Source organism: Anser anser, assembly GCF_964211835.1.
Source record: "Anser anser genome assembly, chromosome: 4".
Classification (NCBI taxonomy): domain Eukaryota; kingdom Metazoa; phylum Chordata; class Aves; order Anseriformes; family Anatidae; genus Anser; species Anser anser.
This window is the reverse complement of record NC_139724.1, coordinates 37100820-37125636: the sequence shown is the minus strand read 5'-3', so window position 1 is coordinate 37125636 and position 24817 is coordinate 37100820. Positions and strand designations below refer to the sequence as shown.

Genomic DNA, 24817 nt, shown 5'->3' with positions numbered 1-24817 from the left:
GATGTTGTGAAATGTGATTTCTATAAGAAGCTCATCAAGAAAACATACAGCCACCCACACTTTACACGTAAAATTAAAACACCTGCTACACAAATACAGGAGAGTCAAGGCTGAAGGCAAGCATTTTAATCTGTGAGCTGCTTTAGGAGACTTTCATTTTAAACTGCTGAACAACAGAGCCAACAGGCTCCTTGGACAGAACTGAAGGATCTCTGACAGCAGGCAACCACAATACTAATCACAAGAAAATCGCAAAGGCCTCAGCAACTTCTCAGTACAATGCATTAGCCTCATAACCATGTAACCCCAGGAAAGGACAAACCCTACCTCCGCAAGCACGGCAGAAGTAAGAACAGAGCCACTCTGTTGGGCGGGGGGTGAGGAGAGCACGTTGCCTGTGCCGGGGTGCCTGGGCCACGCTCAGCAGCAAGCATCACCTCCAGCAGCAGCAGCAATGCTGCCCCAGCACTGTCTGGGATGAGCTGATAATAGGGCGCAGCTAAGTCCAAGTGGAAACATCCCCTTAGAAGATGCATGTTATGGGCATGTCTGTAAACAAATACGAGTGTACACACTCCAGATTCTCAGCTGAAATCATGCTACCTGACAAGGAACAAATTCTCTTTGGCGTCTCACAGCAATTTTGTGGCTGGTCAGCTTTCCAGCAAGTATAGGACAGCCCTAGAACCAGCACCATCTGTACAACTAAGGGGGACAGCAAGCACTCACAAAGGGCAATAGTTTGCATTAGCAGCATCACTTCTGTGCACAAATACATGGAACTGCACCCTTAACAGCAGATGAGGGCAGAAAATATGGCATCAGACAACCTGCTTCGGTACTTTTCTGAATTAGGGTCATCTTTCAGACAAAGCTCAGGAGCTGCACAGTAGCATTTCAGCCAGTTAAATGTAACACCACATCTATGCACTACTGTCTTCTATTACAATTACTCGCCAGCATGTCAACACTGAATGCCTGCAATTCTCCCCGGATTAAAATAGCCTATGTATCGTAAGTTTCTCAAATTCTCAACAGACAGAACTTAGCATCACAACTGCAGCCGGGCTGTCTCAACCAAGGCCAAGCAACTGCAGGCAGCTGTGCTGGGCTCCTTCCAGCTGCTCCCCCGGCTCTTCGCAGAATGCCTTCGCTGAGAAACTCCTCTGACACCTCAGGAGATCGTTCATTGCCAAGTCTTTGGGTGTACCAGAAACCCAGCCTTCACCAAAGCTATGCTGAACTACATAAACCCTGTCCAGCACCACGGCTCTGAGTTACCCAATATATGGATATATTCTAATGCTTATTGTTATGCCAGGAAAAAAAAATGGCATGTTTTACAGAGTAACTCCCACTGGGGATTTATTTCTTCTTCAGTACATAATTGTCCAAAACACAACTTCAGTAATGTAATATTAATTCTTTAACAGTCACAACTGTAATACCAAAACTGTTTTCCTAGTTTGTAAAGGCCATGAAAAGACAGTATCATTTAAAAAAAGTGATTTATTATACATAATACTCATATAAGAAGGTAGTAAGAAAATAGACTACAGCAATTCTGTATTACTGACTTATGTCCATTTTATGTACAAATAAAAGGTTGGTGGGAATAAAAATCTGAACCTAAGATCGATAACAGAATTTGCTGCAGCTAAGCACTTATCAAAGACTATGTCAAAAGTGTGGAAAAATAAGTGAGAGGTCCAATCTGATTTTATACTTCCAGTAGGGAAACCTGACGTGATTTGGCATACATAATACAGTTCTGTCGCATTGAAGTCACTGCTTTTGCATCACTAGGTACAAACACCACAGTTAAGCCTTTAGGCTTCCTCCATTCTAGGTGTTAATTTTGACACAGCTCTGGCCTCATTAAATACAAATCTTCAAACACCTTTTCCTACGAAGAAATTTCTCGTGTAGGAGAACAAGAAATAAGCTCTTTTTCATTTTCAGATTAGTAAGAAGTCAGGCAGGCTACATTTCAGTACAGCGCGGTGACGCAAGCATTTCTAGGATGAGACTCTACTTCTACTCCTGCTCCAAACAAGTTTGGTTATTCTGTTCTGTGATCTGTCTTCTCTTGTGCAAGCAATTCCCATAGTTCTTCAAAACTTTCTTTGTTAAGCCAGAGTGATTTACAGGCTGTTGAACTGGGGAAGACAGAGATTTATTTGGAATGAAGGATTTTGGAGAAGCCTGGCACAAATCCCACAAAATTTAGGGTGAAGGGAACAATGTAGTTGGGTCAGTCTAATGACTGTCCATGAGTAGATGTATAATGGTATCTAGATTTTCTGTCCTCCTAAATGGTAATCCCCTCCCTCCATACTGCCTTCTTCATTGCCACATGCTCCTTATGCTTGCTCTGATATTTCCTCTGTGAGATTCTCTGTAAGCAATATCCAATACTACCCTGAAGAAAACTGACCCTGACAGACAGGAAGGTAAATATTTTTCTGTCAGCTTAGGGAATTGGATCAATTCAAGAACTATGATCAGAAACACAACAGAGGGCATATAATTATACAGCTGGGACCAAGGGAGAATCCAAGGACTTGCCTTTAACAGCAGCACATTGTAAATCCATTCACCTGTGCTGCACAGCTTTACACCGCTAGTTAAAAGGATCGACAGTATCTCTAATCACTGTTATTTCACAGTTACTACAGGGTTAGGAAAAAAAGTTATTTACATTCCCTGTTCATATATTAATTGTTCTCACATCTCTTAGAAGGGTACTTATTTGAAAATAAAAACACAAGCTCAGGAACACGATTTTTCAGCAAGGTATAAAAAAAGGAGTGGATTCCTTAATGAAAAGCGCTGCACCGACACAAACCATACAGGATTCTTAATTTAATCCATATCAGAACTTTAATTCTTAACTTCCTGAATTCTTTCCCATTAAAATTTCAATTTGGTATTCCAGTAAACTGTCTTTTCAACTTAGATACGACAAGTTTTAAAGCTATGCATTTCAAGTTCAGTAAAGATTAAAACATCACATTAAAAGATCACCATCAATTAACCGATTCCCTTGAAGTAGTTTGAGCAAACTTTTCTGGGTAAACAAAGTGAAAAATAAATAGATGAGCAAGACATCAAACAAAACAGAAGCTCTGTAATGCACATAAACCCTTGACCAACCCCCTTGTGCTCCTGGCTGGAAACACCACTGCCCCTGTTCCCCCACAGCTGCCAGCAGCTCCTGAATACACAAAGCACTCAGCTGCTTCACTGACATTTGAGGCCCTGCAAAAAAGCACATCTTAATCCCAATTGCTGGGAGATGTCACTGTAAATCCTAAAAACATCTGCCACACTGCTAGCTGAACAGATCTAGTTTCATTGTGGTGTAAGGTGAGCTCGTAATCTGCTTTTGCCTTCACCTGTTTTTCTTCAGGAAATAATCACTGTGTTAACACAATGCATTGCCAAAATATTTGCATAAAACAACAATTAGCTTTAAGAGAGCACACATGCCCATGTGTGTTGCTAAACTTGATGATTACAAGGTTCCACTGTGTTGCAGTGATAAGACCTTGTTTGGGACATGAAAAAAGCCATGTATGATTAAAGATAAAGATCACAAACACATTCTTAGTAGGACTAAACCCCAGATAGTATGTTGAAATATTACCTACAGTAGTGAAGTACTTAACTGATTTTTGTAATAATTCAAAATGATGCAATATTTGCCATGACAACTCACCAGATCCACTAGGGCTAACTTTGCCTTACTCCTGCTTAGAAATTCTCCACAAGAATCAAACCCAAAGTTCTTTCAATGTTTAGACCAAAGCATTACCCGTTTTATTTCACTTAATCTGTAGATGGCAGAACAAAGCCAGCATGTTCCCATGAAAAAATCCAGAGCTTTAAATGGCGTAATCAATAGAGAGGCTTCAAACCCCAGCTCAGTCACAACGAACACACTGCCAACTGGAACCTCATTTCAGCCCACAGATTGCCCTCTGGAACCCTGCCCGTGCAACTGATGATGTCCAAAAATGAAGAGGCAGCCTAACGTACCAGAACTGCACCACAGGCCTTACCCAAACCCACACAGAAAGAACTCAGGTTATCCTATTATTTCATGAGAACAGCTACTGAGATAATGAACACTTTTCTAGAGACCAAAATGGTGATAAGTCGCTGCTCTGAGTGAACTAGTTACACACCAAGACTCCACTTCACTAGATAACCACTTAGAGACACCAGCTGATTTTCAGAGTACCTGAAGCTTTTCTTCTTAAATACTTGACAACTCAAACCTGAGACAGCAGTCACTACAGGCAATACAAGCGTCACAGCCCAGGGCAGGTAAGCAGCTAGTTACAGCAGCATTTCTGTACAACAGCTGCTATCGTGTTGTTGCAGACCTCATCCAAATATTTCAACAAATTTGCAAAAGCAGGTTCAGAGCACAACCACGTTAGGCTTATAGCACAGCAGAACCCAGCTGTACCTGAAAACAGAGACAGGTCTCCAAACATTTTCCACAAAGTTCTTCTCAGGCCATGTCCCCCACTTAATAGGAACACTGCCACAGATCTGCCACTACATAATACCAACCAGATGCAGCTTCATCAAGCACCTCACGTCTTTCACTACTCAGCCCCCATGAAGTCATCAAATCGCAGACTACTAGGCCGCAGTCAAGCAGCCTCGCCTTACTATTGATCTTTCTCCCTGTTAGCTCAAAGACATCTACAGACCTACTTACAAAATAGTCAGATTAGTCCTTCAAATAAATAAAAATAAATAAATCTTACAAGCAACATGAAATAACTGTTCCAAGTAAAGCAGGTACAATATTTAAGCCTAGTTTTTGTCTTACAATACATTGATTCTCACTCCTGACTATATCAGTCCTGCATCATTCAAGTGTTTTGCTTTCCTATCCATCCATATCCTGCTATCTGATGCATACCTACTTTCCTCTATTCCACCACCACTTGGTAATACATTTGTGTGCATTTGTTTTCTGTTTATTTTTGAAGTGCTACCATTACTTTGCTAAATAACCATCAAACTTCTTAATATAAAGATAATATTCGTTTCACTTGATGATGTGCAGAGTAAAGGTAGTGACTTACCTGGCACATTTTTTGACTCAACATCCAAAAAGAAGTACAGCTGTTATTTCCTTTACACTGTAAGTCAGAAATTCATAATAAAGTTAAATAGCCTCAGACGAAGACAGAAATTTCAGAAAGGCCTACTTGCACATACAAGAAAAAAAAATACTAAAACAAATCTCTATAGAAATATCTGGTTCTTTTTCTTTTTAGTTATTTTTTTGACAGGTTCTCAAGTGGGAAAAACTTTCCCTGCACAACTCAAGTTCAAATCAGAATGCAGTATTCGGAAACACAGTATCTTGCTTTAAAATTCAAAAAGCAAGACTTATTTTAGAAATTCCTTGGGTGCTTCCAAATGAATAAAGTATTTCCAGCTTCCCAATACAAATGCTCTTCAGTCCAAAGCAACCAAAACTACTTTTCCCCACAAACGGGGCTGCTTTTGCATAAGAGGAGAAAATTCTGCAAGATTTCCACAATTCTCCTAATTCACAGATCACAGTTAGAGACCACACTCCAAAATACAGAGTATTTGAACAATACTAGCCCGCAGTAGCCCACAACAAGCACACACTGGAAAGCAAATCTGAATAAACTTCAAGTGTCTCAGCAGTTCACAAAATTAGTTCAGCTCTACTACGCACATTCCTCACCTTCCTCAGGCTTTCTTCTACTTACTTTCAGCCTTTCAAATGACTCAAACTGATACCTGTGTGAACTTTAGCAAAAGGTATCTTACGAATCTAATAAAAGAGAAAATCCTTTCCCAGTTTCAGTGTGACCTCAGCCAACATGAAGCATATACTAGCTGGTGGTAATGCTACTAACAAATTGCCACTGAAAATGGGCCTGAAAAAAAACAACTACGACCTACTTTTGAAAATAAATACCTAATGTTTTCAAATAACCCAGCTTAATAAGTCAATATTTTTGGTTGTACTTTAGTAGAGTAGCATTTGAGAGGCTTCTCTGAAATATATCCTATAATCCCTAACAAAACACGTGAAGCCAGCCAATTTGATTTTTCTTTCTTCCAGGAAGCACAACATTTCTCAGATGAATATGGAACTTTGAAAAAATCAAGAGCATGGTCACGTCCTGCAATTCAAAATTTAAAAAGTTAATCCTGAATATAAATTGCTGTGAAAACATACTCCAAACACTCAGTCCTAAGGTCTGCTCTATTACAATGAATTCTATCATGAAAGTTTAGCCAACTCGGTTCACTGTTTTATGTTACAATACTGCACTTTGCAGACAAGACTTCTGTTTCTCCTCTCCACAGACCAACTGATGAGAAGTAGTCAAGATACACAGAACTGAAGATTTAAATTTACTAATAACGAATGCATAAACACATTGATTTACAACAAGACAATGATGTTTGCTTTGTATCTTATTATTAATATATCCAATTAGCTCATAAGACTACCGTAACTAGTGGTGTTTTTGATTTTTTTTTCCCCCCTTTTACTGCCTACTTCATCAGATAAAACGCTGTTTAGACTGAGTGGACATCATAAATCTGAAATTCAATGTACTTTCCCATCTGCATGTATTTATAACATGTATATATTGTTCTTGCACTAGTATGCAAGAACATTCATCCACTGTTGTCAACTATTTCCAGATTTATTTATTTTTTTTAAGGCTGGTGAGTGGGTTGCTGAAGAATTCAAATAGTTTTATGTAACATAATTCATAGAGTTTTCTGTGATATCTAGCCAAAATTTTCTCATCTTGCAAGGAAATCTAACAAAGAATGCCACAGACATGAAAATAATACTGAGAATTTTGAGAAAGGGATAATCTCCATTTAGACCCACAATTTGGAGAAGCTGCATTGATCTAGGAATGTACCCAACTACAGTCACAGATTAACATATGAAGTAGAAGATTTAATCCAACAAATAGCTAGCAAATAAATTCTAAAAGCATACAAAAATCAATCATTACTTAGGGAAGTAAATATTTATACATCTTACAAATTTATTTGCATTCAATTTGAACAGGGCAATAACAGACATACACTAAAAATGCTAGGGTTCTAGGATGGTTTTTTTCTTAGATCAAACTGTGGGTGCACACGTGAAGGTAAAGTTTGTAACTACCTTCTTGCTCATTTCAAACATATGAAAACATACAAAAATGAGATGTACTGTGGTGAAATGTACCATGGTTTTGTTATTAAAACTCTTCATTTTCTACACCAGCAGCCAAACACAAGCTGCACACTGTTTATATGTAGTCTCTGAAGCATCAAACTCTAAAAACAATATGCCTGCTGTGCCATATTGTGACCACTGAGTTTCCTGCATAGCTTGACAACGTGAACATGATCATTATGCTCTTCCCGAGTAAGGTTTATGTGCTTTTGTGAACATACTGCAGGGAGGTTACACCTTCCATACCTCTGCAATCCTCTGCAACCAAAACAAACTTCAGAACTGCATTACGATCATTATTGCATTTGGAGGTTTGCCATAAGAATTTTATTATTTCATATTTCTTGGAGCAAGCAACTTTAACCTGAAATTTAAATGGTAGGAGATGCTCTGCAAAGTTCTGCTCCTCAGTGGAACACTGCCTTGTATTGCTCACAATGGACTAAGGCAGCAGAATAAGGCCTTGCATGGAGGGCAGAAGAAGGGATGATCCAATTCTACTCAAATTGCTATGTCAGAACTACTTCATGAAGTATTGCCTACATTTTTTATTACACATGCAGTGCTGGGTCACACAGATTTACAAAGCAGATGACCACTATTTCTATACATGGATACAGGCTTACAAGTTGTTAATATTCTATTAGCTCCTTTGGTGTAAAGAGTTGGAAAAGACTAGACAAAATCCTCCAAGAATCATGTGCTCAAATCTTGCAGGACACTGAGCGTACAATGGCTTTTTCTGGCACTCAGTCCCCCAAAATAGCATTGCCCCTGAGAAAAACAAACTTAATAAAGATTCACTGTATTGACAGAGTTAAAACCATGAAATGTGATGTCTGTGTCCTACCTCCCTAGAAAGTAAAGGAAGCTCCCTTTACTTTCCTCCACTGTCAACACCTGGCTCGTACACGTCTTTAACATTTCAGGTTACAATCTCACCTTTACAGATAAGTTTATCTTGGAATACAAAGATGATAATGGGATTTGTGAAGTTTTCAGCTCTGAAGTGAGGAAACTATGACAGGTCTTACAGAAATATATTTTTCTTTCATAGCCATAAGAAAGCTAATATTGAATGCTAGTGGGAACACTATTACCAATAAAAGAGTCTAAGAACAAAAGTTCAGTGGAATTTCAAGGGATAAGATGACAGAACCTTAAATAAAATAAAATCCAGCATGAATGAAATACAAGAAAACTTGCCTGTGGGAAAAGAGCCCTAAATATGATCATACTTGCTAAGAAGTGTTGCTTAAAGATTATGAAGAATGACAAATTCAAATACAACTATTAAATGCCCTGTGCTATTTTGGAAGCCAAATGATTTGTGCAATAGGTAAATGGGACATTTAACAGTCTTTGGGGGCTGTAACAACGGTACAACTTTACTTTCATGCCCCTTAAAACAGTTTTCCGCCCTGGAGAAATCATTTTCAACCCTTCATAAAACGTTCGGTTTTATTCCTTTTACTTTTCTCCTACCATTAAATGTGATCTTTTCACTTCATCTCCCTTTTTCTCTTGGTCCGAAATATACTGTTCTTTCCCCCAGGGGATACACGATTTCTCTTAAAGGATCGTCAGCCCATCAGAGCTGACATGAGAATTATTTTAAAAACCATCATGACCTTCGATGATAAGACGATAAAGGAGAATAGAATATCTATGAATGAATGAATGGTAGATGATAATCTAGTGACTCACATGAGCATGATCAGGCAGAAAAAAATTTCAAACGATGTAAAAAGTTATAATCCTTCCGAAACATTTAAAGTTTTAGACACGATATTTATCTCAGGGGAAAAAATGGTCTTGTGATTACATTCAAACATTCTATATAGAATTTTCATAGAAATTGTAGAGAAATGATCTGAAGACTATACCTAAAAAAAACTTGGAGCTATTCTCAACTACTTGTTTCTTGGCTGCACATAGTCTTTTAAATAATATCAAAAATATTTTCACTACTTTATATGAAGGATTTAAGCTACTTTTTAAAGATTCTCTTTTTATCTTGGAAAAAAGCTCTAAATATGAGAAGTATTCTGCAACTATTTCTGAAAATATAATTGGAAAATCAGCCCTAAGGTCAGGGTGAGTGGGCTTCACCCTCCCTTCCTTCAGAAGTGGAAAACACTCAGACATATTGGGATGTACAGCATAACACTTGAAAAAAAAATAAAAAAATCAAACGCAAGGTAAAATACCGGTGCTAAAAACACACTTAGCACATGCAGAAGAAACTAAAGCATAAGCACAAGAAACAAAAATGGAAAGAATATATCCAACTCGAAGACTCAAGCTTTGTAATTCTCTCTCGTTTCAAGACTTCTGCATACAAAGTACTAACCAATGAAGCGCACCGCTCCAGCAGCAGCACAGTGCCAAAAAGCTTCAGCTTCCTGGTACCATGCCACTGCTTTCACATTGTAAAACAGGAGCCGTTCTTGCAATAAAGTTACTTAAAAGAGCAGAAAATCTTTGATAACTCAAGATGTTGAAGAGGTGCAACTGCAGATGAAAGGTCTTGAAATCTTCCTCACCTTTCTTAGGATAGCAACACCTTGCCATTGGACCCAGCTTTTTCACTTGACTAAACTGAAGTGATACCCACTTAAAAACTTCAAAGTTACTTTGAGAAACAAGCCCAAAGAGACAAAGTTAAAAATGGTTATTTCAAGCCAGAAGTAGAAAGATCTGGGAAGCACTCAAGTCTGCATGCCTGCTTCTCTACTTAAATGCATTGGCTGGACTCCCACACAACTGTGCTGAAGTTAACAAATACAGGAAATCAAAATTTAATTTTTCATCTCTTTTGTGAAGGCTACATTCAAGGAGATGAGAAAAAAGGTTTTTTTTATTTTTTTTTAAAGCACAGTTTAAGCACTTCTGTAATAACTTGCTTCAAAATATAACTCAGTACCACATTTGCTTGAGAATATGAATTATTTCTCTTAGGTATTAGACGCAGTATTTATATAGGCATTCTGCTTATAAAACCACAAAGAAGTGGTAATAGTGCCTACTAGGTTTAATTATACACTGACAGAGCTTTGGAAACCCTAAAAATTCAAAAGAAGGTACATTAAGAAACACACGGCCTTATCACTCACTGAGGAATGCTGATTTGTACTTCAATCTAGCCAGGTTTTCCAGGCGATAAATCCATACATGATTTCATCTCAAGATACTGAAGATCAGTAGTATATAATCATCTAGGGGTCAAATATATATCCCTTGCATTTCTCCAATGGCTCAAGAATTATACTAAGAGGATATCATTTCAGAGTTCATATTTTGGATCAAATTGCCATCTGCGCATTCAGTAGAATCACTGTTACAGCACAGGCTGCTATTCTGTTGTAAAAGTTCTTCTAGGATGGAGACAGAAAGACAAAATTATCTTATAATACTATTAGTCATTTTACACCTCACAATACATAAAACAATTTTTCTTCATTTTGTAACTTCAGTTGACATAAAATAATAGCTATTAATAGAGCCCCCTCTTGCCAACAAAGATATCTACTAGACTTTTATAAACATCTAGTAGACTTGAGTAGTGAAAACTAAGCCCATAAGCCTTTGTGAGGCTATGTATACTACCTACTGAAATCCATTACTCCGCCTCAGCAAGTTGTCTGTAGCATATCCCTTATTACATGGTTACTGTCATCCCATACTTCAAGACATCAGCACATTCCTATCTTTCCAGCTGTGCAATTCTGAGGGAGAAAATTTAACTACAAAACTTGATCACACCAGACTCAAATGGAGTCCATCTTGTTGCTTTTTCTTTCCACACACAGCATTTGATTTCTGTCCCTCTGCAGTTGTGAGCAGCCTGGTTAGAGTGGGTTCTTCAGAAAGGCCCTGCATTTTAAGTTACACTTATGGACATGAATCAAGCTGCAATTCCTCCAGACGTTTGAAGAGTGGTTCTGACCAGATTTGGATAGTTTAGGTTCCCTGTGGCTATGACTGCAAATCTAAACAGAGCACTTCAGCAATCTGATGGTACGGTGCAGCATGGGCTGGCACCGCAACAAAGACAACTTCCAGTGGCTGAACCAACAGGTTGCAAGGAAAGCTTCTTGTTTAGGGGAGAAGAAAGTTGTTTCTGAGAGAAATGTTAACCAAATGACCCCTAGGTTTCAGGACCGCATTTCCACTAACACATGGTATTCTAGTAGGGGTTCAAGTGGATCTGAAATCCTCAAATCTCAGTAAAAACTGTAGCCACATCAAAAAGGGATATCTGACTGCATTGACTTGCCTTAAGAGAAGACTTCCAGTTCCAAAATGGAAGATTAAATACAAACAAGACGGAGAATGGGAGCAACCCTATATAAGCCTGCACTTTTTGGTCCCCACACTGCAATGGTTACTGTGCCAAGTTCTGAAGGGCCCGTAGAGATCCATTTTTAATTACTACAGCCAATAACAGAAGTACCAAACAAGAAGCAGCAAACAAGATCATAAAATACAGCCATCCGTTCCTTATGATGTTTCCATGTCACTGAGTCAGATGCAAATTTGTTTTTTTACATAATTTTAACTCAAAAGGTATAATAGCAGACTGATTCAAATTTCAAAATTACTGAAATATATGAAAATATCTTGAAAATTTGAGGTGACATTTCCTAGGATTCCACATTTTGTCACAACTTTATGCCACACCTTCCAAAAAAAGGAAAAAAAGTCCTGTAGTAGGCAGTATTTTCATTGGAAGTTGGCAATTGATCCCCAATGCTTTGCACAAGCATACCCTATAGTCCCTTAAATATCTTGATTATTTTTTGATCAGGAAACTCAACTAATAAAGCTATTAATCTTACCTAGTGTTTCTGTCTCTGAAGAATTTCTTTATTTTAAAGGTATTCATTCACATACACACAGAGCATCTTTGAACATTTCAACAAAAATAGTTTAAATTAGCTACTACACAGCTGACCAATCCCATCACATTAAAGCAACACCCACTAATTACCTCATGATAAGAATCTTTAATTCACTTAAGTGCTAATTCTGTGGCCACTTTACCTTAATTATTCATGTTACAACCAAGGGGGAAAAAGAGCATCCATAAAAGGTTACTAGAAAAATTTAAAGCTTCTTAGATATTAAAATTGAAGTGTTTAACCTAAGTAACAAAATACTTTTTTCCCCCCTCATTTGAAAGGTGTGGAACTGATGAAGTTAAAGGACAAAGCATAATTCAGTATGTTAGTTGAACGTGGGATGTTGCCAACTGTGCAGAAGGATCTGCAATCTTAACAGAAACAACAGCTTTGGAAATACATTTCCCAAATCATGCACTGATGCCGTACATACTGTTTTTCAAAGGCCATCATGGCACTCAACAATGTCACTCAGCTTCTGCCTTCGTGGAAATTGAGGACAAACAAGCAGAATACTGTAGTTACTGTCAAATTAACAGGTTATTGACCAGCATCACCTATCTCGGATCAGCAATCTCCTCATGTACCATTTCACAGTGAACTTGAGGTTACAGGGAATGAGGACTCCTCTCTCTCATAACCTCTGCCACTACTTCTAATGATTTAACCTCACACTTGATTAGTTCATGTGAAACATGACCTTCAGAATTGCCTGGTCAGAGACGAAAGTGAGAGAGGCTATGGTCTAAAACAGCCATAATTTCTCCCCAGCCCGTGCTGCTTGTTGGTTAGCACAGTGCTGTCACGGAGCAGTCTACCAAGCGCTCCATGGTCACCATGAACATTACAGATCTGGGTTGATACCTTTTAAGACTTCTCTGGGATGTCTCTTCTACAAAGAGGCATCTCCCTCTGTATAAGTGTACATATATATGTATAAATGAAAACAGAATGAGCAATACCCTACTCATAATATGCTCTTCAACTATCCTTTATTATGAGTTGCTAATATCCTACTCAGTAGCATTACAAGAAGCAAAAACTTTTCCTCTAATCTAGAACTAGGTTATTCTGTTGAAATGGCACCACAGAAAGCAGCACAGCAATGGACTGTGCCTAATACACAAGCACGAGAGATGAAAATAGCCAGCTCTTCACAGCTGTTCCCCTCACCTTCACAGTAGCAAAAAACTAAACCAGCATTAATTCCAGCTCAGAAGCTCTGAAATGCCAAAGATCGCTATTGTACCAGTTACACCTGTCTGGTTGGTCGAGCATGGATTCAAGAATCGGTGTGATATGTCCCATAATTCAAAGTGCATGCATTTCTGTGGCAGCACAGTTGAGCTTTTTCTCCTCTACAATATTCCAGGGGTTGAGTCCCAACCATTTGGAGCCAGTGATTTGCTAAACATGGAGCAGAGATGGAGGCACAAAGGGGCTGAAACAACAGTTGCTTCTGCCAACAAAAACCTTACTGACAATTTAAGACACTCCTGAATGAAGGTGTTGGTCTTGGAAAATCAAAGCCCCATGAGAACAAAAAGACTTGAAAAGGCAGCTTCACTGTCGTTAAAAACCTGAAGTGCATTCAACCGGTAATATCCTTAAAGCCACTCATGATATAAAAAAAAGCTGCCAGCAATTTGGCATTATTCCATGGTTTAATATTTAAAACTTTTTTTTTTTTTTAAGTCTCAGTTGGAACAATATATTCCTACTGTGTTTAATGAATGAAGTTTCTCAAAACCAGCGACTGCATGTCTGCCTGTCTTTTAAGGCTCTCAGACAGCTGAAGTTCCTTCCAGTCATCTATTCTGTAACTTTGATCTGGGGAATAACACAATCATAACACAAATGCACCTCTATAGGCTCAAGAAGTTCTTTAATACCAGTCCCAGTCATCTGGCATGTGTTATTAAAAGAACTTGAGGTTATGTTTTTTAATTACAGGAAAATTGACATTATCAAGTAGGTTATGTTTTGCTCTCTTCCATATACCAATTCTAATTTTCACTTCTGTTATTTTGTTCCCACCTCACTTTAAGTCTTCGAGAAAACGCTGTTACAGAAGAGTCAAAATAGCAAATATCAGTGTGTGGTGTCAGGGACCTACCATTTAGACCACAGGCAGTCACAACTAGAATCCCTCAAAAAAAAAAAAATACTGAAGATACATTAGGCAGCTACATATTCATTTATCTAGAGGTTGAAAAATGAGACTTTCAGTGAGCAATTCCATATACTACTGACTTTTAAATTACAAAGTGTACTTTTTAAAATACAAAATAACTGACCTAAGAACAAATAAAATTTCAAATAAGAATAGCAATTAAAAACCAGCCTACAAACAGCAACCTATTACTAGTGTTTAAATCCTATTAGAGACCACTAAGTAAAATCAGAAGAGTTTTGATGGCCCCTAGTCTCAGCAGCCAGCCCCATATACACTGTTCAAGACATCCAACTGTTTCCAGTCAGATGCACTAGAGACCTCTCAGACATCAGAAAGCTAAAACCTAATATGAATAGTATCTTCCAACCAAGTCTCAGGAGAAGCCTCAGTGTCTCCAACTGTTTTTCAGGGTTCAATTATAAGATGGGTTAGAAATCCTTTTCTTCTGCTTGTTATTCTTCTGTTAAACAGAATTTTGTGAAGAATAACTGTGACAGCAGCATCTGGTCCCTTCTTCTCAGCCCCAAGATTACCATTGCAGTGCATATGTGAAATGACATCTAACCTAACAGGGCAGTTTCACCACTTACCACAGTAACAGAAAAACTTATCAGAACTTTTGAAAACCATGAGGAAGTGATCATAGCTTTGTTTATCTGGAGTTGGTCTTCTGAACTCTCCAGTAACAGAGGTAAAAAGAAATACAGTATTTTATACACAAGGGTATCCTTTCTTTAAAATGGAAACACACATTCAAACTAACTGTGAGCAATCCATTATTTCTGAGAAGTCCATGCAATTCACAAGCTCATCTGTTCCACTTGGACTGCCCTTAATGGGCTGAATTATTGCTGAATGCAATAAAGTCACCTTTCGAATTTCCCTTCCTTACATGGAAATGTGTAGGGACAACCTCTTATATCCACTTACCTGACAGACATTGTCCTCATGCCATGCCCACCCATCAGTGCCATGGGAGTTCCTCAGTTCTGGAGACTGTCTTTACTCCTAAGGCACCAGCTGTGCATATGCTCAAAGAAGAGCATCACCATTTTCTTCAAATTGTTCTTCTTAGATATATAAATGCCAACTTTGAATTGCTTTGATCAAATAAACTGATTAAGGTCTCCATTCCTTAGTTCTGAGACCAATCCTACCCCATATAAAATAAATACCATGCAAACATTGATAGAGATTCTACAAAACTAGCTATAAATACACACTGTACAAAGACAGTCTCCAGAATTTGCACTGCTCAGCAAACTGCTCACAAATCAGGAGAAATTCTATGCTTGTCACCTTACAAGCAGCTACTGCAGTGGTAAGAACAAAGCTGTCAAGGGTGATGAGACTGGTAGAGAACAACCTTAGAGAATAGACCAGCACATCATGATTTTTGAGCAAAAATCAGGGAAGTCTTCCAGCTGCAGATTCAGAGTCAGCCAGGAGTCAGAGAAAGTAAACAATTCTTCCCACCTGCTCTGCTGAAATCAAGCTCCAGGTCTGCTCAATCAGCTCTTTCCTCATTCATTAAGGTTGGGCAAAGTCATACTCGGAGCTCTCAGCCCTACATACCGTGCTTACAGGGGGAATATGAGAAAAAAAGATTTTCAAATTAGTTTTGCATTTTGGAAATTTTTCAGTCAACCAACGCAGCACTGTTAAATGCAAGCCAGACCAGCAGTTTGCCCTTGAAAGTAAGCTTTGTGGTGCAAGTTAAAAAAACAAGTCTACATTAGCTTAAAACAAACAAAAAAAACATATAAACCAAAATTGATATTCTTTTCTGGCCCAAAATTTGAACAAAAGTACAATTCATACCACCCTTGGACAAGTCATTTTGAATCGCAGCATTTTTCTCCACTAGGATATAGCTTTTGTTCTACTCTAATTAGCTATTCTCTCATTCTGGGACTTCATAAATGTCAAGTGCATTACAGTGAAAAACATTCAGAGATTACTGCACACATTGGCGACTTGGTGGGAACTTCTCACAAGATTTTGGGCCGCTGCATGTTTTCATTACATTTGGAATTACAATTGCTACTCATCCACAGAGGGGGCACAAGGGATGAAGCCGTGTCAGGCTGGCAGCTTGGCTGTGTTGAGCCAGGGGAGCGCAGAGAGAGGAAGGAAGGTCTGCTATTCCTCTGGGGCACCGCTTGGGCAGACGTCTTGCCATCATGCCTGGATTTGCTGGTTTGTTATTAAATCTGAAAGAACTAGCCCTGAGATCAGCAATTCATTTCCAAGTTCCAGTGTATTATTCCACTTGCCCATGCAGATTGCCAGGGCTGATTTCCCAGACACTCTCAAGGCCATTAGAAATGGTCTTCCTTCACTACAATTTAGGTCTATTAGCATAGCAATATTCATATGAATTCAAAGAGACAGACCATGTGGAAAGCTGACTCCTAGCATTAGCTATATTATTTCCATTATCCCTTCACCAAAAAGAAAGATCTTATTGCATCCTAGATGAACCTGTAACTACTAGGATTGTTCTCCGTTTCTTTTCATTTTAAATATACCCATCTCGTTTTCACAAGCAAAGCCCACACCTACACAAGTAATTACTCAATATCCTTTTAAAGTATGCTGAAGAAAACAAACCTGCTTGCACATTGCGAGCCTGACCATTAATGAACATAAATAGATTGGCCCTCTTCCAATACTCCAGTGTTAACTGAAAGTTTGGAGAATAATGCTCCCCCTGAAAATAAATGGTTACCAAACATGTGCCTGGGAAACCGCCTGGGCAAATTTTCCATTTTTATGTGGTCACTTTCAGAATCAATATTTAACAGATTTTTCGCCTAGAAAACTAGAAGGGTTAAAAAAGAAAGAAAAAAAACACTTCTTTGAAGGTAAAATTAAGGTAAAGCTTACCAGACTAACAAAACAACCTAGCTACTTTAAAAGTCTTTTCTATTGCTTTTCCATTTTACAGTCCAATGAACATTACAGAAAACATCCAAGTGCACACATGTATTTACAGAATTCTTAACCACCTCCCCTCAATCCCTCACACAGCCCTTACAAATAGACTGATTCTTGACTCAGATACTCTCTCTTCTGTTCACCTGCTGTAATGTAGGAGGAAAATTTGAAAGGACATAGGACTCCATCACCACATACACGCATGTTATGGTGAAATTCATTAGCTTCACTGAAATTACTTTAATTCCATGCCAGTGTAACACAGAAAATTATTAGACATAGAGCTGTAGAGGAACACTAGGCAAGACTAGATTGTCCATTGATCAGTTCTGTATAGAAAAGAGCTGGTAGCATCTTCCTGATCTGTTGCCCAGCTTCACAGAAAGCAAAACACTGCTCTTTAAAATGGTACAGGGGAGAGACGTATCTGAGCAAAGCCCCACCCTTGACACAATTCACTCTTTGTCTCCCCAGTACATAACCTCATTTACCTGAAGGAGGAAAGGCTGATATTTTTGTTTGTTTGTCTGCCCACTTGTCCTAAAACAAGCAAACAAGAAAAAGAAGTATCTGGCAGAAGAATTTTCCTTAGTGCAAGGGAAACAGCACTGCTGTCATATAGCCAGAACCCTAGTGTCCTTTCTCAGAGGAAAGAGCACAAGAAGGGAATACAAGTTATTTCAAGAAGTGCGTAATTACTCCAACGGTATGCACCTCTGCTATTCAGCATGACCCAAAACATTTATATGTTTTGTTTAAATAAATACTTCAGGCAGTTTTTAGGGGAAAATATTCAAGTGAAACTGTTCACAGCATAAACATATTTTGAGAATTTCAGTTACCTTCCAGAAGGAAAAGAGGCAGGGTAACTATTTGGGTTAAAGCAATTAACTTTGGCAGTAGATTATGAGGGTGTACAAAAAAAAAAAAAAAAAAAAAAACAGGGCAAACTAAAAATGCTTTAAAAAAAGTAAAAAATGAAAATCACTACTCTGACCTCAGTCAATTATAAAGAACAGATTTAAAAATACTGTCTCCAAGCAGCACTTAGCATCACCATTAAAAGCCTCAGCAGAGCAACAGAATCCCGTATTTCAAAATACCTTGAAAACTTCAATGACTGTAGTTTAACTGAACAGCACCTTGAGGAATGTGCAAACTTTAAAAAATTCATACTGGAGCACAAAAAAGCTCGCAGCTTGTAGCATATATTAACATCCTTGACCTTAATCTGATTATTTGAGGCTATTTATGAATCTGGACTGAAGAAAAACAGTGAATTACTTTTTAGAACATGTTTTGAAAAACAGTAAAATACTGACTGGCATAAGATAAGATACCTGCTGGGCTTGTGTGCTTTGCAGCTCTCCCCTTGAGATTACATACTGGATCCCCATTCTGTCACTCAGATATACGACAGTAAATGGGGAGCTCTGTGGCATTTCTCATGTACCTAAGGAGAAGGATAGAAACAACTTGTGCTATAAATTGTGCGCTATCTACTGTTCTCCTGTAGCAAGATCATTTACTCATAACAACTTTGGAAATTTGGATGTTCAGTTTGTAATGCCCTTTCCAGGTGCCCATCACTACTTCCCTCATATCACCGTCTGGTTGGTACACGCATGCACTTGCACGCATACGTATAAATTCAAATACCTGACTTGAAAAAGCAAGATGTTCAAATGCCACATCTATTTTCCCAAGCAACCATTTCACACGCAAAGGGAGAACAGCCTGTTTCATGCTTGCAGAGCCTCATGGACTAAGCTGACATAGACAAAATAACCTCAAGCCACTCAGAGCGAACATAATGACAGTCTTACTAATGTAATCAGCATGCTGCCTAGATGACAAATTTAGTGTGGTACTTCCAGCAGAAAAGCCAAACTTGATCCACAGTAGTATATACCCATACCATCTTTTCAATTTCAAACAATGATTTTGCCACAGAAATTTACCAAGTTCCAAGAAAAAAAATCCAAAATTTTTTTTTTTTTTAGATTACTGGGATGTATAACACCTTTTTTTATTTACAAGACCCAGTTACCAAAAAGACTGAACCTATGTTCATTTGATTATATTGAGCAGTACAAGGTGAAAATACTAAGTTGATTTAATTAGATATCCAGTGATTCTTCCATGTTTTCAATCTCTAGATCCTACTTATTTGCAGATGATGGCACGTAAATCCTGTCCAAAGAGAGGCAGAGTGGAACAACAACAGTCCAAAGGCAGGGTATGCCTAGAGCAACTCCTTGGGGCTATAAATTAGCAGGTACAACACAGAGCACAACAGAGACTGTACTAAATTGTACAGCTAGTTTGACTTGCTTGTGAGTTTAAGAATACTGCAAGTGATAATATAAAAGCTACTTTCATTGCCCTGTCTCTCCTGCAGAAAACGCTTGTCAACCAAGCCCTGACACTAATAGTTTAAAAAAGTCCTTGAAGAAAACAAATGACAACTCCACCTATCCTCACCACCACCAGATTAATATCTTTTTTCTCTTGTAAAAATGCCCGTATTAGAAACGTGCAAATGACAAGTTTCAAATAGGAGAGATGAGGAAGCGGTCAACAGATTAAAAATTAAAACGAGCAAGAGAAAGATGATATAATTTCCTCTCAGCCCGTGAAAACTTGACATATTACAGTTAAACCACCTTTGCCTACTATGCCAGAACCTCATGTGGCATTAACAGATGCAGATTTGCTGGCTGAAGTGCAACAGACCCAACTGAAAACCAGCGAAGGTTCAAGACCCTTTTTGTCCCCATGACCCTTTTTGAGCATTTAAAGCCTTCTGCAGAATGGTGCTTAAAACAATGTGATGGAGAGCACCATTCTACTACTGATAAGTCTAGAAAATGGTAAAGTAAAATAAACTAAGTATAAAACATTAGAAAATGGTTAGAATCCATGGCAAATTACATGAATGGATTTGTTAAAAATATTACTACTAGTAACAACGTCATCTCAATGAACAAGTAGTTTTCACCTGGAATAACAGCTGGCAAACCAACCTGTCATAACAACGTATTTGGGCCAAACCTGACATTTGATACAACAACGGTAAAAAATACTACTGAGAATTCAGCAGTCAGCCTTTTGCTTTAATCTTTCACTATTTTTTTTTAATATGGAATATACTAAGTAGATAAACTGTATCTTCATGACCAAAGATTGCTCATTTGCTTTTACTTAGCAGTCACAAAGTCACACGTAACAAACATTTACATAGCCAGATTAGAAGATGAATTTTGCTTCCCCCAGCAGATTCCCAAATCACTCGGTACCTCAATTTTGACAACTAAAACTAAAAACAGTACAAGCATTTGGAAGACAGCTAAAGCTTCCAAATGATAATTGAAAATTGTTGCCAGTTTTTCCATATTGCAAACAACCCATGCTTCTGTTTTAGATGGATCAATGACAAAATACAGTAAGTCACTTTAAAAAAAAAAAAAAAGAAAACACAAGTCCCCCCAACAAACAGAAGGGGAAGTTGGGTAACAAAAGCATGAAACAGAATTTCTTCATTCATTAAATGTGTATACAGTTTCTAGTGATGGACTTGTTGAGGAGGGTTGAAGTTGGCTTTTTCCCCCCAGAGTTTCTTTTGCAACAAACAGCTCAGCTATACAAGTCCTGGTCAGGCGTGACTACATGCTGTCTGCCAGGGCTCAGCATTGACTACCTGCAGCCCCACAAATTCCTTCTCTTTTCACTTATTCACATTCTTCACATTTTAAAGTACATCAGTTCTTAACAGATCAATTTTTTACTCCAAAACTGTAGACAAAAGCATGGATAGTTTTGGTTTGTGACTTATTATTCCAACAGGCATTTGTGTGACAGCTGATTTGCATCATGCTATTTCTAATAATTTGCTGAAAACTTATTTACTGTATTTCTTTCAAAGGGTACTGAAAAAGAACTGATGAAGACAAGAAAACTCACGCTTCAGCAAAGGCACAAGCCCTGGAGAGGATGCCAAGTTATTCTCAGAGTAATCTCCGGAAAACAGGTCAACATGGAGCCTTCACGCAACCATGCAACTGCTATTCCATAGGCTTCCTACTTCAGGGAGCACAGCCCTGGGCTCAGGCGCAAGGCTGAGGAAGGCCGGCGAGGCCAAGGCCTCCCATCTGCCCCAAGCACGTTCAGCATGGCCGCACCCACCCCAGGCTCGAGGGATGGCCCCAAGGCAAATATTTGCCTTTTTCCCTGATAACAAAAGCCAAACAGCACTCCTCCAGCGCTACCTGCTTGGCTTAATCTTGGTCTGAAAAGATCTTTTGGGTGACATTTCTCAAACTTTTAATTATGGGACTAATTGAACAAGATGGGCAAGCCTGATACAACATGTATTTAAAATTTGTCGGGGAAGCTAAAAAAAACAAAGAGGAAAAAACACTTCCTACTTGTAATCCTTGCCTTCTGGTCACAAACCAAGCATGACTATAGCCCTCTGTGATTTTCACCCAGCCTCTACAGAAGTGAAACAAATGAGCACAGAGGACAAACACAGCACAACTGTATTTCCACCGCAGAACGCTTTAGCACCTTGAATTTTGTGGCAAGCATGAGCAGAAATTTAACAGCATGCTGTTTTGTTTTGAAATAGCAATGACTTCACATTTTTGAATAAGTTTCCTTTATTAAAAATGAAATCTAGGAGTCCAGTAAATTTAAAGTCTACCAGTGTTTCAGTTATTCGGTACAGATTTAAATCTATGCCCTGTATTTAAACTCAAGGAAACCTGCTGTCAGTGCATCAATACAAGTCACAGCAGGCTCTAGTAGTGAGCTCACTGCCAGTGAGCTTAGAACTACATGCAAAAACATCACATCCTTTTAGCAATACGAGAAACTGCAGTATTCTTGTAGCTGTAGCCCAAGATATCTTCAGTTCCAAGCATTAAAAAACGTCCTACTTCAGAGGTGAAAATTGACTGGCATTATAAAATAGGTTACAGATTTAGCTAGATTACTGAAAACTAATTAGGCTCAAAAGGTTAAATGGGTGTTAAATTGGTAGCAGGTTGTTGAAGTTTTTCGTAGGAATCACAATATTTCTTATTGCACAGTGAAGGATGAGTGAGTGGTGAAGTCATTCAACCCCTTGAATAACTAGAATTTTCAGTAGACAGAAAAGCAATGGCAGTTTATTAACTGAACCATTTTCATGTTTTCAATTCTTACAACATCCTTTCCAACATACTTGAAATACCACCCACAAAGTAAATAGTAATTGTCCTGCAGCAAAGAATTAGTTCATTGAATTAGTTAATAGTCTTTCTGTCTCTGTTAATGGTTAGGGATTATTATTATATAATACAACACAGTAGAAGTCACAAAATGCCAAGTTTAACAGCTTCTTGAAAAACTGCAACATAATACTGATGCGTCCATTAACATGGAAAATCTATAGAATCTGAAACATGGACCACATGAAAATAAGAAGTTGGTACAAGATGAGAAGAATGTTGCTAATCCAGAATATGATGTTTGGATGGGAGGAAAGAAGAAAAAGAAAAAAATAAGAAAAAGAACAAAAACGGGGGAAAAAAAGAGCTGTAAGGGAAAATAAAACTAGAAGGCAGATAGAGAACTGGGCATTACACAGAAGTGGAAGAAGTAACAGCCTCTCATAGAGAGAGAGTCAGAGAAAGATTATAAAAGTGGAAGAAAGAATAAGACCTTGGAACTATGTCAAGTTCCAAGATGAGGCAAAAAGATTAGAATAACAGCTAAAACAGATAATATCCCTGCTAAAATTTGACAAGAAAGAAGCCAAAGGAAGGACCTGAATAATTTATACACCAGGGTAGAAATATCCAGTTTGAAGTGTTCAGGAGATAAATGACCCTGGCATCTGAGGGGAAGGAACATCAGCTCTACACTGCACACATTGCCAAGTGATAACCTCGTGAAGCACACATACCCTTAGAAGCTCTTCAGGCTTCGGGCCTTGGATACAGGAGACTGGGACCAAGACACTTCATAAGCATCTCTTTCTCTCCATCTTTATAGTGGAAACAAGCCGACACACAGTTCCTAGCTCTCATTTATACAAGTCAGGAAGAAAACAACACCCAATGCTATACAGAGAAATGTTAAGAAGGAGCAACCTGAACAAATGCTACAATGAAGCGTTAATTACAGCAGTCATTGCTCTGAAGGCCTGATGTCATCAAATTCTGGACAGCAGAATCTAACCGGTGCAGAAAGCATGATCCATTCATCAAATCAGGCCGAACTCACTGCAGTTTCTACATTTCCTTAAGAATAAAAGGTCAACTCCCTCCTACTGTGACAAGTCAGTATGCAAGAAACAGCAGGCACCCCTGCTATTGGTGAGTGAAAAGACAGAAGGTAAAAGCATGTTGTGTACACTTTGAAAAAGCATTCTAGGACATAATTCCACATATATTCAAACACAGCAAGAAAGGATTCCATAAAAAGGAGTTAGACGTTTTCTTTTATACTCATCACCTTTAAAGCTGCCGTTTCTCTCATTGTTCTTGTTCACTGAATCTTACTCTTCTCTTATCCTACATTTTACACAAACCAACGCTATTCCATCCATGTTCCTATATACAAATTATTTTCTAACACAGGCAACAGTCATGATTATTGAAGCGTAATTTAACAGAGTACTCATATCCTATTTCTCATCAGCTGCTTCTATGACAGTGTCTCCATATCACTGTATCAAAGCCTCCGAAGCACAGGATCATTATCAGCTTTTAGTTCCTGGAACACAGACCACACATGGATATTCTCTTGGTTGACTTTCAGTGACTTGCAGCAGCAAAACTGGAGCTGGCATAGCACAGCCGAGCCTACTGGTGACAAGGAAGGACAGAAGAATACTGTGATATGAATACCTAAGGTGGGCTCAGTCCTTGCTAAGGTTAAACAAGGCATTAACAGAACAGTATTACATTCCTTTACTTGGTAATCCTTAATTAGTCCACAGGAGAGATCTACAGGGAAACAAGCATTTAAAAAAAAAAAAAGTTTGCCACTAGTGTAATTAATATGCCTAAAAACTCTTCCTGTGGATTTATAGGTTGTCTGGGTAGATTAGGAACATCTCCAAGGACCAAAATATCAGATTTCTGGCTTAAAACAGGGGAAGAAAAAAAAAAAAAAGCCTTTTCAGTATTCATGTTTTCCTAGCTTATTTAGATTAGTCATGTTTCTCATATATCCTTGATATACACACGGTAATAAAGTACATTGCATTTTATCTTCCTGTTCAGTATACATTTTTAATCTTTATAAATATATTCAGCACATACTTTATTCTCCACTTTTCACTGCTTTACAATTTCTTTATAATTTACTCTTATCTTGGAAAAAACAACCTCAATCCCATTATAGTATCAATTGTATAACATTTGAAAACAAGTGTTTCAATGAAAGCAAACTGTCTTTCATCCAATTAACTCAATCTGTGATTTTAACATGTTTTGTACTATTTGGACATTTTTCCCACTGAAGAGAATTAATGTAATTAGTCTGCAT

General features: G+C 38.2%; 1 protein-coding gene across 24 annotated transcripts in view; it reads right to left on the bottom strand.

The window, feature by feature from the left end:
- The window catches only part of INPP4B (inositol polyphosphate-4-phosphatase type II B), a 361482-nt gene that overhangs the window by 270830 nt on the left and 65835 nt on the right, over window positions 1-24817 (bottom strand). Inside the window, exon 1 of one of the 24 annotated variants that reach the window (XM_083834860.1) lies at window positions 18619-18690. The exons of 21 other annotated variants lie outside the window; for them this stretch is intronic. In XM_083834860.1, the coding sequence (XP_083690986.1) occupies window positions 18619-18675 (57 nt within the window). In that variant the 5' untranslated portion in view covers window positions 18676-18690. Of the gene's footprint in view, window positions 1-12099; window positions 12263-15814; window positions 15881-18618; window positions 18691-24817 lie in introns of those variants that run through there. 2 more of the 24 variants (XM_083834864.1, XM_083834872.1) reach the window with 2 other exon arrangements.